The sequence below is a fragment of the Palaemon carinicauda genome, chromosome 1 (assembly GCF_036898095.1).
Source record: "Palaemon carinicauda isolate YSFRI2023 chromosome 1, ASM3689809v2, whole genome shotgun sequence".
Lineage (NCBI taxonomy): Eukaryota > Metazoa > Arthropoda > Malacostraca > Decapoda > Palaemonidae > Palaemon > Palaemon carinicauda.
In genome coordinates, this window is record NC_090725.1 from 212,746,898 (window position 1) to 212,761,010 (window position 14,113).

The 14,113-nt window shown below is 33.9% G+C and overlaps 1 protein-coding gene across 1 annotated transcript in view; it reads left to right on the forward strand.

The window, feature by feature from the left end:
• Positions 1–13,056, forward strand: part of LOC137653907 (rho guanine nucleotide exchange factor 39-like) — a 157,736-nt gene extending 144,680 nt beyond the window's left edge. The window contains exons 7-9 of the mRNA XM_068387538.1: positions 8,232–8,346; positions 8,682–8,888; positions 11,101–13,056. Coding sequence (XP_068243639.1) covers positions 8,232–8,346; positions 8,682–8,888; positions 11,101–11,349 — 571 coding nt within the window. The 3' untranslated portion in view covers positions 11,350–13,056. The remainder of the gene's footprint in view (positions 1–8,231; positions 8,347–8,681; positions 8,889–11,100) is intronic.
• The last annotated feature ends 1,057 nt before the right edge of the window (positions 13,057–14,113 follow it).

Consider the following 14,113-nt stretch of genomic DNA (forward strand, 5'->3'; position numbering starts at 1 on the left):
TATATATATACAGTAGGGTCCCGAATTATGCGAGAATTTGGTCGATGAAAGGCCTCGTGTAATTGGAAATTCGTATATTTCGAAACACATCATGGCGGCAAACAGCAACCTACCCGTCAATTTTTTTTTCACTCCATTCCTAGCTTTCTAGCTATATATATATACTGTATATACACTGTGTGTGTATGTATGTATGTATATATTATATATATATATAAAACACACACACACACACACACATATATATATATATATATATATATATATATATATATATATATATATATATAAATATATATAAATATATATATACTGTAGCTTTTATCTTAACAATACTGTAAGAAATCCTTCTTATAGATTTTTTTATAAAATACTGTACAAAATTTCTTTTATGGATAAATAAAACAATAAAAAGTTGTTAAAGTTTTGATAATTTTCTATGACTGTAGTATTTACTACTTTACTATGCATAGCTTACTGTTTTCAGTATTTTCCGAATGATGTAGAATTATTTCCTATAGATACAAAAAACAAAAAAGGGTTTTCAAGGTTTGATACAGTATCTAGCAATAGTTAAAAATTACAGTATAGTACTGTATATCCATAATGACACTCCCACACGTAAACACGGCCAGTAGGCGCAAGTGTGCACTAGGCTGCTGTACGATAATCACGCTTTTTTTGCCCTGAGCGGTCATTTCACTAATGATAATTTTTCAAAGTTAATATGATTTCTTTATGCTTATAATTCGTAATTATAGTTAAAAGTAAGGATATTAATTAAATGGTTGAGTAAAAAAAACAATCAATACTACTATTATTTAATTTCAAATGGCTACATAATACTGAATATTCTAATGGGTTCTTTTTATCTTCAATCGTAAATCTTACGCCTGGATAAGCAACAAAAGGAAAGGGATAGGTCTCTCCTCTCTCTCTCTCTCTCTCTCTCTCTCTCTCTCTCTCTCTCTCTCTCTCTCTCTCTCTCTCTCTCTTCATATCGTTTCCTGTATAGTTTTCAAATATGTTCGTCATACATTTGTACATTATTTATCCACTTTATTCTCTCTCTCTCTCTCTCTCTCTCTCTCTCTCTCTCTCTCTCTCTCTCTCTCTCTCTCTCTCTCTCTCTCTCTCTCTCTCTCTCTCTCTGCATTTCCTTTCCCTTTATAGTTTTGTGAAATTTCGTTGTCCAGTCATTCGGTAATGAGAAGTCATTTTCGCTTTCGGCATCGAAAGAAAACTTTGTTTCTTCAATATACTCATCACTGGAGGATTCAGAACTAGTGCTCTCATTATCAAACAGGTTATCATTATCAAATTCCTCAACAAGAATATCATTTATTTCATCTAAAGAAATAACCTTCCTCTTTAGACCTTTCATTACAAAAGGAACAACAAATAACCACTTATGCATGAACGCCCGAGCGCACTGATAGGAAACCACAGTTTTGTAACATCAAGCTACCTTCAGAAAAATAGTTGCCAGACATCATATAAGTTTCTATTCACAGTCCCCATATGCTGAGTGTTGCCAAGTGGTGATCCTATACTTACTATACGAGTAAAGTAACATCACGAGACTGACGGCTTGTAAAAGGCAATTAAAGTCATGAACGGAATATACAGTTGAAGGCGGTACCGAGTAGATCGTGGTGAACGGTTTATCACGTGGGTGACGCTTAACAGGTTAAAAAAACATTTTATATAGTTCGGTATTTTCTCTATCCATCCTCTCCCAGAAAACCTTCAAATGTGAATTATCGGAATGTGTGCAGATCTTGGCAGTGCGCTAACTAGTTAGCGACTGAGAATAAAAAAAATAAAAAGCCCGATTGACGATGCTGATGAAGAGGATATCGAATACCGATTTTTCCCTAATTGATTTTTTCTACGTTCTGTCTAATCCAATGTACAGTACATTCTTATGTAAAGGGCGAACCCCAACATTTCTTGATGCTGCTACACTTTAATTATAGATATTTTACCACCTATTTATAATCTTTATTTATAATAACATCTTTAGTAAAAGCTCTTCAATATCACTTTCAGGAGTAAATGCGTTTATGATCGACGATGAAACGTAAAAAAAAACGTTTTTCTTTTAAGAAGGCGTTTTTTTAGGAAAAAAAAAAAAAAACACGAAACAAAATTGCTCATATTTCATATATTTTGATTTTCTAAGGATAAATAAAACAACATTAATTATAACATTATTATTACATAGTACCTGGTAAGATATCTTTTGCCGCAAAAGTTAACCTATAGACAGATGTTAAAATTGGTTAGCGAGTTCGTTATGATCGGCGATGGAACGTACTAAACAAAGTAATGGGTTTGGTTGTGGTGACATGTTTGGCAGTAGCATGATATAAAAGTCTTTATTTTGATGGCTTTTAATTTAAAGTTTAATGAATAAGGATTTTTTACCATAATCACAACGTAAGTATAAAAATTAATTAGTACAAATATGGAATATTATACATATAGGTGTTGGACAGTTAGGCTAGCCTAGCGACAAGTTCACACAACAGATGGGCAAACCTTAACATTTTTCATCCAAAACTAGTCTTAAAATGTTTGAACAGAAATCTTTCTCTCACATTCTCCCCCCCCCTTCTCAGACATCGGGGAACCATCACCCCCCCCCCCAATACAATTAAGAAAATAGATTTCCTACGCTTCGCGGTGCTTGACTCGCGGATTTAGAATGCTCCTCGCAGATACAGGAAATTTAATTTTTAAAAACTATCGATCGCGTAATTGAGGAATCGCGTAATTAGAACACGTGTAATTCGGGACCCTACTGTATATATATATATATATATATATATATATATATATATATATATATATATATATATATATATATATATATATATATATATAATATATATATATACTGTATATATATTATGATTATTACTAGCCAAGCTACAACCCTAGTTGGAAAAGCAAGATGCTATAAGCCCAAGGGCTCGAACAGAGAAAAATAGCCCAGTGAGGAAAGGAAATAAGGAAATAAATAAATGACGAGAATAAGTTAACAATATACGACTATTCGACTTTACGACAATTCTTTCAGGGTGATGACGTCACAAGTTTATCGGAAATAGGACGAATATTTCCTTGAAAATAATCTATTTTCTTATATACTTATAAACTGATTTATCTTGGTAAATTATTATTTTCTTTTATTGTTAATATTCAGTATTTATTTTCAGTTAAAAATACATTAAGAAAAGTTTTAATATGTGTCGAGTTCATATTATATGTCTGGTGACGTCACATCACCGGCGGAAAGCTTCCGGGCAATACAGTGATTTCCCTCCGATAGGCTAACGATTAATATTAGTATTTCCATTATCGAAATATTAAATAACTATACAAAGTATTTTGAGGGTCTGTATCGGTTGTCATGAGAACTACGTAGCGTAAATTTGACTGTACGATACTTTTTAATCTCTGATAATGGATCTATGTTTATCTAAAGAAAATATACTATTAGGGCAAATATTTTCTTGAAAATATATTTCCTTTTACATTATAAAAATAAAATACTTTTGTTTGTTAAGTTCATATTTTCTTTTCATTTCTTGCGAGAAACAAAGAAAATGAATTTACATATTTTGCAAGTCATTCTTCGTAGAGATTACTGTACGTCACTTGACTTGTGACGTCATGTATCTGGCGGAAGCGTGCTGACAAACCGAATGATTTCCTTTCATTGTTACCGAGTAATCTTATTACAGCATTCCCATCATCGAAACACCCAGTAACGATATCAAGTGTTTTAGTGGTCTGTATCATTAGTTATAAGATTAGTACAACTTACCATAAATTTAAGAAAAAAAAGTCTGATAACGTCATATTTCTGGCGGAAGGCGAGAGGCAAATCAAGTGATTTCCTTCCGATGCGTAACTATTCACATAATCGAAACATCAAATAATGATATATAGAATTTTTTAATAATTTTCCAAAAAAAATATGAAGATACAACTGAATTAAAAACAAAATACACAGAGAGAGAGAGAGAGAGAGAGCGTATTCCTTTTATAACTAATAATAAGGTCTTTAAACGAACATGCATAAAAGTTCCTAATGTAAAATACAAACATGAATGCAACTCACATCAGTGTTTCCTCTCCAGGCAATTGTTGTGACCTCCGTCAATATTGATATTTTAATTTCCCTATGAGGGAAAATACAGATTGGAAATAGCTTCCTTACTTAGAGCTAGAGTCAGTGAATATCTACACTAACTCCTCCACTTGTAGAATATTAATACTGAATCGGTGATTTATAATATCCCCGATGATCCAGGATTCATTAGGATGTTGAAGGAATACTTCACCTAAACATTTCATTCGGTCTCAACAATAGACTGTGAAAGGATACACAGAGTATGTTAGAAATACTTGTACTACTGTATCATTGTATACTGTAGTTTTCTAACTGCTGTATTTTTATACTGCAGGAATACTCGCTACTGTATTGTCATATACTGTATTTTTACCGGTATACTACCGGGGTTAGGCTAGTGCCGCCACTGATAGGGAGAGAGAAAGAATGGAAAGGAGGATTCCGTATTATAGTTTATTACAATAATTGGAAGTGTAGGGGGCTACTGCCTTCTACAGCCTCCTTCCCAGAATGAAAGTTCTAATGGAAGGGGAGGAATGCATTTGATTCTAGCTTCCATCCAGCCACAAATTCTGCTGCCGGTTGCAAGGTTTATGGATGGCAGTCCAAGGCAGGACTGAAGAATTCTCAACAGTATAATGGGTTTCCCACTGGCAGCCATCAGGACCGGCTCAGCCTTTCCCCCGGAGCATTCCTTCCGTTAGGGAGCCGGTCGAGGCGGTAACCTAACCGCCGCTTGTAGGAACCCGGCCGGTAACTCAGTCAGCCCGGCAAGCGGGGATGATTGTAGAATACCGGCCAAAGGAATTTTGTGACGGCTAAGCCGACACTAAAGGACAGAAGGGGGAGGGAAAAGGGTCTTATAGTTTACAGGGGAGAAAGGTGACGGCAAGTATACCGTCCGCTTTCGGCTGTAAATCAAGGAACCATGGCTTCCTGTGTCGACGCCGTCGTGGGCGGCAGGGGAATAAGAATTCCCCTGTCGGCGACATTGTCGGTTATAAGACATGTCTTATAGTCTACAAGGGAGAAAGGTGGCGGCAATTGTGCCGCCTACTTTCGGTTGTAAACCAGGGAAGCCTAGCTTCCTTTGCCGACAACGTCATAGCCGGCAGAGGAATCACAATTTCCCTGTCGTTGACATTGTCGGGTGCAAGATAATACACCCTAGAGGTTAAACAATGGGATTAACATTACTGTACTAACATATACCAAACAGGTTAGGCTAGCCTAACTCAAGTGGGGACCGCAGCTATGAGTGATACCACCGAGGCCCTATCGTATACGAAAGAAACGTTATATTTGAAAGAGGAAATATTATATGTGTATATGCAATCTTCACTAGTATAATTTTGCCTAACTGGCTGAAAATTCCTTTATAGCTAAATACTGGGAACATCACACTTCTAACTAAATAGTTGCATTTATGACGTGCGACAGCGGTCTCAAAATGGCCGCCTCCGGATATGGCAGTGCTCCTCTTAACACACCTAAATTATGTTACTGTAATTTAATTGCAAGAAGGGAGCTGTAAATTATACTCAGAAAAGATTAAATACTCAACTTTCCATAGGCTGAAGATGCTGGAGATTGCATGGTAATATTCCAGAAAATAGTAATAACACCGAGAGAAACGTGGGAGAGCACCGTGCTTAAATGCTACGTTCAAAGGAATAATGGGCCATAGTAGTACAGGGAGGGGGTCCACCGAGTACCTTGATAACGGCTCCCCTTCGTTCGCCACTCTTCCCCCTCAAAGAGTAAAATCTGTTCGGGGTAAGATTGCTTTGTGTCGTATCAAAAAATACGTCCCTGATATTATGCGATATCCTTAAAGATATATTAAGGATACTCGCGCCAGGAGTTAAAATTCTGGAGACCTATGGTTAATTCTCTGGGAGTATCACTGTAGCAAAATATCCCTCAGAAAGCTACCTTAAGGAACCTTCCATCAGGACGACGTGGCCGAGCCCAAAAAATGTACTGTAAACATCGAGTAGTGGTTTCATGCTCAGCCATCTTTATCTTTCTTTTTCTCTAATCTGTCAATAATTTTACTGGTAGTGGTAATATTGGTAGTCTTAACATTTAGATTAGCATACTATTCATTTTTCATTAAAAATCCATCTTGATTCAAATTATCCATTCTCCAATCTCACACCAGCTTCTCTGTCACATCGAACGTTCTAGTGGTAGCATAATTGTTCGATTACTTGGCTGCTTGTTTAACTTTTAATTTAAATCTAGTCTAGTACTGTCTTCTTTTATGCTGGTGCCTCCATAACTGATGTGTGTATAAGTTGATACGAAATTAAACTAACTTATAATTGAAATTAGGAAAAATATTTTGGAAATGTAATGTAGAATTATTCTTCGTAAGAGTTTAGAATGATTGTAAATTATATTGTTGCTGGCATTTGTTTGTTATTGTTGACTAAATGCAAACAAAATGGTTTTCCTGTTTTTTAATGTGTGTATGAATTTTTAGGGAAAGGTAAGTAAAATATTTGTACAGTAATAACATATTTACTTAAAGGTCTTAGTATCATTAGTTTTCACTTGGATATGTTAATGCGTTCGTTTGTTCTTAATGACCACGATAACGATAAAGCGTAAACGAATGGTTTTTGATGTGTTTAGCAAAATCTTTATATAAAATCACCTTCATTTAATTAATTTTGAAGCTAAGGAAAAAGTAAGTAAAACAACAATAGCACTACCAAATTCATTACATGAATATTTGGTAAGATATTTTGTTCTGTAAAATCTAACCTATACATGGATGTGTAAATGTGTTCATTTATTTATTATGATTGACGAAGAAACGAACAAAACGGGTTTCCATTTTAGGAAGCGTGTTTAGGAAAAAGATGGTATAAAATCGCCTTTATTTTGTCCATTTTGGATTTCAAATGATGCAGCTAAAGCCAGCCTGTACACTGATGGTTTTTTTTATTCACCAGTCGGCTTATACAACAGATATGACCTAAATTCACTAAAATTTGCCTTAAATTTTTGTCGGTTTTTACGCATAAATACACACTGTAATTTTAAGCTTTTTCAAGTTATTATAGCTTTAAATCTTAAGGGTTTATTAATTCGTAAGAACAATTTCATAATGGAAAAAATACAATATAGTACTGTACATAGAAAGTATTGAAAATGGGTAGTAGAAAAGTATGACATGGTAAGTTGCCATTTGCCTTGGCCCTAATGGAATGGTTCCCATTATGCCGATTGAAATCATGCGATTTTCCAGTTTTACAAGTGTGGATCGCCCGAATTGTGTAAGCCAGAATGATATACCGAAAATATATATAAGAAATAATCAAAGGGAGGAATTGTGTGCCCAAATGTAACACTGCCAGTCACATAAATATTCTGTGAACCTTTGTGCAGAAAATGGCAATGTCTTCCAAGTTAGCCTACTTCGAAATTCCTGTGTTTGCGGTTGACTGGTGTCACCGGTTCTGGAATGCTTCTTTGACCTCTCCCATAGGGTTGCAGCGACGACACCAGAACTTGTCTGTAGTGGTTCAAGGAATAATTGTCTTGAGGTGTCTTTAACCCAGGACAGTAGAAGGTCTAAATGTATAGTTGACGCATCTTGCGTTGCCATATCAAGTTGACATGGGGCTTCATGAGTTATTTAGGGGGTTAATCGATTATGTTAAAGTAGCAGTGGGGGGGGAGGCCTCTTAATCCAGGACACCAATTTTTTAACAGATGTTTCACGTTTCACAGTGGGGTCTGTTCCCTAATACAAACACCCCCCCCCCCCCAAAAAAAAAAAAAAAACTTAGAGGTCTGATATTAATTTGCAATTGCATTCGTCTCCTCAGTAATAATTTTTACAAAAGTGTGGTACATACTGTTTTGGAAAATAAGTTTTATAACAAATTATGATTTTTCATTACCAATGAAATTAATGTAAAGGAGGACTACATACTCTAGTAAAAAATTATGCAAAGTATACATACTGTAATGCATGTATTTCTTCTGATAGATTTTTGAAGATAATACAGTTTATTTTATTTACCAATCATTACCTTATTAAGCCATGTTAATGAAAGCATTTTGCTTGTAGTTTCAGTGAGACGACAGATACTTTCAAGCCGAAGTCACTTGAATGTCGCTGTGTCCTTCCTCTTCGTCACTGCTCTGTCATATCGGTCTTTGGTAGTGATCGGGGTCTCTTCAGGGTTAGTGTGAGACATTTGCTAAATTGTCAATTTAATGTGTACCATGATATTCAAAATTGACATTTTATGGAAGAATTATGATTATTTTCAAATGAGATCATGGCTCCAAATATTCCATATATACAATATATTTAAAAGTTCACATATCCTATAATTTGGTCAGCTACTGAATATGATATACTGTATTGAATGTAAAATTAAATAATAAAGCTTCTTATAGTCAGAATAAGGTTGAACTTTATTAAGTGTTCATTGAAGAAATAAATGTGTGTACGTTTTATATTTACCCTGATACTGAATTTTATTCTAGATAAATTTTTCTATAAAATTTTCAGTTGAAATGCAAGTCAGAAGATATGCTGCTGTTCTGCTCAGACCATGGAAATAGCACTGACTGGGTTCGAGACATAAAGGAAGCAGTCAGTGTAGCTATTCAGCGAAGAAAAACACTAAGAAAGGACTCTAGTGCCCGTAAACCTATGAGGAAAACTGCTATTAGGAAAATGGCTATTAAAGAAAATACAGAATTAACTGCCTTGAAGGTAAGTTGGTTCAACTCTCTCTCTCTCTCTCTCTCTCTCTCTCTCTCTCTCTCTCTCTCTCTCTCTCTCTCTCTCTCTCTCTCTCTCGTTAATCGACCACCAGTAAAGAGGGATTTGAAGGACTTGGAAAAATTATTACCATGGGAATTTTCTGTAGCTTTGAAAATGCTTAACCACTATGACAACTTTCCATCTACATATTCCCTACTATACTAACATTTGTGCTATGTTTTGAGTATATGAGAGACATTTCTTTATATATATCTCATCAAGTAGCACATTTGCAAATTTTTCTTCACTGTTTAGTATTGCAAAATTTTCTCTCAAAATGACCTCATGGGAAATTTCAGTACACACAGACTTTGCACCAGATACATTAAAGCTTCCTTAGATAATCAGGATGAGGGAGAATTTAACTGTCACATAGGAGTATGTATAGTGATGGGCTTGACAAATACACACTACATCCCCAAATAAAAGAATCACAGCTGCATGTTATTTTTTCTTTACAAAATATGTTTAACTGCTGGGCAAAGAACTATAACGCTCCTCTCTTTGAACACTTGTCATTTTCTGATTCAGTTTCCTATAACCCCTTGATAACTTTGATACACTAGGTCAGTATCACTGACACCTTATTCAGGGTTACAATTCAAGTGACTCATTGAATTTTCTATTTTTGACCACCAACCACATTTGTTTTCTGATCCTAAAAGCCATTTGAATTTGTTGGAATATAAAGCAGTATTTTTTACTTTAGGAAAATATACACATCCATCATTTGAAACAAACAACCAATCCTTAGAAAGGTTACTAATAAAATTATCAATAAATTCATTGAATCTGTTTATATAGTCATGTTTCATCTACTGTATGTTTAAAACTTTAATTCATCCTGTTCAAGTATCTTGTTTGTTCAGTGGATTCCTACAATCTGGTGGTGCTTTCTTTGAAATATGCTTTGGTTGTTTAGGAAAGATGGTTGGGTATGCAATATGCATCCGTCGCCAGAGTTGCCATCCCTCTCTTGGCCGTAATTACATTTCCATCGGGACGTGTAATGTTGTCTTTAGTAATGATGAAACGTTCTTCAATATGCTTGGCCCAGACTACTATATTAGGGTTGGAATGAAATCTTCCCTATTGGTGGCTTCAATTCATTGCTGCCGTCGTTGTACATCCTTTGGGAAGTGGAACACACACCTCTGGTGAACAGGAATAATAATTAATCTTGCATCATGGCACGCAGCAGAACCATGGTATCGGCAAAAATACAGCAAATTTCCTTCAAAAGTAAATTTTTGAGAAAACATTTCTCATCCAAACAACTTCAAAAATGCTTTTAACCTTTGAAACAAACAAATTATGTGGAATTGTCATGAAGATTTGTTGCATATCCCATTTGCCTTTAAATTGGTAAAATCGCTGTCATAATATGAGATAGAATGCAGTGATAAATAAATTAAAAATTTTTGCCACATATCCTTACATTGTAAAATTACTACCTTTACGTTCTGTTGCTTTTTTTTTTAGTAGAGATTAGTAGTGACATTATATTATAAGTGAAGTTATGCAACACGTTTAATTTTTGGTATTTACCAAAGATATTCAAACATACCAAAGTGGTATTACCATGATCCGTATGTAAAAAGGCTAGTAATGCGACAATAAACCAACATTATTCTTATTTCCACTGTAATTACAGTAAGTAAACTATATTAAACTCTTACCTTCTGTGAAATCCCGTTTTGAAAGACACAACATAAATCATGTACGAGACGAACGCTTGGACAACAGCAGACTGAGTGAGTGATGGTTTGTTTGGATCAACCACCTCAAGTCATTTCATCACAGTCGCACATGACTGGAATGGCCAGGCCTTCTATGTCGAGATGGCAATGTCTATACCCCACCTCATCTTTCCAGAGTGAACAAATGGTTTTGCGTCTTTGCTAAGATTATATTTATTTGGAGAATGAATAGCTCATGGATATCTGAAGGTTTCATTGAATTTATATGTTTTGTGTTAGAAATAATGTTTAGATTCCTTATTTTTTTTTTATTTTAATACTGTGTGGCTTTCTAGTCTGTTAAAACCTTAAATTGAAGGCAATAGCCTTTTATATTTTTTACACAAAAAGAAAGTCTCTTTTTAACAGTATTTTTATAATTATTTTGGGTAAATTAAGGTTAGTCTTTGTTTTACTTACAGGCCACTAAACTTGATGGAAATGAATCTGCAAAAGTGTTGCAAGTTGATGAACTGTTCTCATCACCTAAACACTCAGCAACACCTGAGGAAAGGCCTTGGTCTCCCTGTTCTATTATGACTCGTGTTTATCAAATACAGGAGTGCCTTACCCCTCCAAAATCTTGGCGATCAAGAAAAAGACAGAATACATCCTCCAGTAGCAGTGATGATGATTTGGCAAGAAAAGTAAAAAGTCCAAAAAGGACATGATAAATCTCTATTTAAACATTATTTAACTTGAGGAGGACTTGGCTTTTAGCTACATCTCACTCTGTTCATTACCCTGTGAAACTGCTGACTTATTCTAGTCTTCTTCAGAGAAAATTTATATTTTTGTTTCTTAAATATCTTATATTGTCTCATTCTTTTACTATATTTTCTGATATACTTTTGAGATTGTACAGAGTTTGCTACATTGATGACTTTAAATTGCAAGTACATATTTTATCTGAATAGTCCTTTCTACAGGTTAGTCTTCTTAATCTGTCTATATAAAGAAATTTAATGAAATCATATAGCCCCAGAAATTTATGTTGTACATTAGTTTTAGGTTTCGGTTAAATTTAAAGGTGTAGTCAAGCTAATAATTTTTTTTTTTTCATAAAATTTTGGTTATACATTATTTTTTTCCAAATTCATTAAGGTTCAACATTCCACAGAGAAAACCTGAATATCATTTCTAAAATCTTTGTGGTATTGCTAATTTTCATGGACATTACATACTGTAGACTTTTTGTTTGTTCACCTAGGTTCTAAAACAGATTTAGTGTTTGTGTATTAAGAATGGTTAAAACAATCAAATAATTTTGTTAATGTCTTCCATTAGTAAAATATGCATATTGTTTATAGATTTAAATAAAATACAAGTTAAATAGGCTAAGAAATATGGAGGGGTTATTTTCTAATGTTTTATACCTTAAGAACTTTTTTAATTACGTATAATCTTAGGTCTTTTTACGAGTACAAATAAAACAGAGGGTGACTGGTAAGAATTAATTTTAAGTTTTATATTCTTTGGTCATTGTATATATCCTCGTGTATTTAAACTTTAGTGTTCACTTTCCAAATTTAAAATCTGTGTAATTAACTCTTTGAGAAATAAAGGACCACCCAGTAAAATGAAGCCAGGTGACCATGTAGCAGCCACAGCCAGAAAGGGCAAAGATACACCAAACTATAAGGATGAAAACGAACGCTTCAGTTAATTTCCAATATATATTGTCATGAGGAGCCTTTTTATGGTATAAATGTAAGCTAAAGATGATTGACATTTAATCATTGTTATAAAGAACATAGTTAATAATTTCATTATACAGAATGGATTACTTTATTTTAAATACAATACACTTTTTCATTTTCTTATATACATATAACTTCTTACTGCGTAGTTAATAATTTCATTATACAGAATGTCTTACTTTATTTGAAATACAAAACACTTTTTCGTTACCTTATATACATACAGTATAATCTCTTACTGACCCAAATTTAAATTTATTCCCTTTATATCTGTTAATTCTTTGGTCCTTATATGTTTTTGCATGCAATTATAAATCAATAGGAATTATTGTCTACTAAAATGAATTAGTTTTGTATATAACTGGCAATTTTTTACTGCAACCTGTCTGTTAAGTTTAGCAGTACACCTTACCAGCATAATTATATCTCACTTGCAAATATTTTCAGCTATTACTTTAATCAATAAGTGCAAGTGATTATCCAATGGCTGTGTATCATGCAAGTTATAATTGAATTCAGAAAACAGTATTGTGCCTCTGTAAGCTGCCAATGTGGAACCTAATTAATTTATGGAAGTTTACTCTCCCCAGTGCTTTGTTGCAGGACATCGCCTTTGCGTATTTTTCACAAATACTGCATATCAATTACATTATTTCATGGATAAAGTAATTTTCCTTTGTTTTTAATTTGATGAGGGTGTGATTACAATTACATTTTTTTTTAACAATAATGGATCATTGCAGACCTCACACAGAAAAGACTTTTTTAACTTAACCCCTTCATTGCAAGACAGCAGATCCACCCTCAATAGATACAGTATATACTTGATTTGTCACTGTCGGACATACATGCACACTTACTCTATGATAACCTACATTTTCATGTTTGTTTGTTTTACTGCTAATTACACAATAATTTTTTTTATAAAAGTTTGCTTTAATATTCTATGGTATTTCAATTAACAACCAAAATAATCTTTCCATTCATTGTAAAGTGGTCATAGAATAGTTTTTAAGATTTTTTTTATATTTTATATAATTTTACTCAAAATAATGGTAAAGCACTGTGATTTTGTGTAAAAAACTATCTTCATTGAAGTGACTACCTTAAATCGTAATAATTCCACGATAAATAGCCATCGAAAGACATAGAACTGTTTGTCAGTAATGATGGACTTTACATTATACAGAAATACTCCTCATCAAAAAGAAAGAAAAAGTATAAAAAAGTTAGACTACAGACAGAGTAACTGGATAAAACTGAAGGAATACACCAAGAATTTAGAATACGACGAAACAGGGAACATGGATACACAATGGGATTCTTTTGTAGAAATGTATAAAGAAAGAAGGGCCAAATGTATACCACAAAAAAATTTTATCAAATGGAACTCCACAACCTAAGTGGTTCAACAGAGAAATGGCCAATGGAATAAGTAGAGACAGCAAACATAAATCAATGGGTCCACAGCCTTCAATTCATAAAATTTCCGAGCTCAAGAAGTTATGCCGAAGAGTAGATAAACTAGCTAGAATGGCCAAGATCAATGAAGAGAACAGTAGCTTCAGCTAGTAAAGAAAACCCAAAAGAGTTTTTTGCATATGTAAACAGTAGAAAGCCAATCAAAAACAACATTAGTCCCTTAAGAAACTCGGACAGTATTCTTATAACAAATGATATGGAAAAAACCAAACTGATGAATGCATATTTCACAACTATTCATTAGGGAAGAATC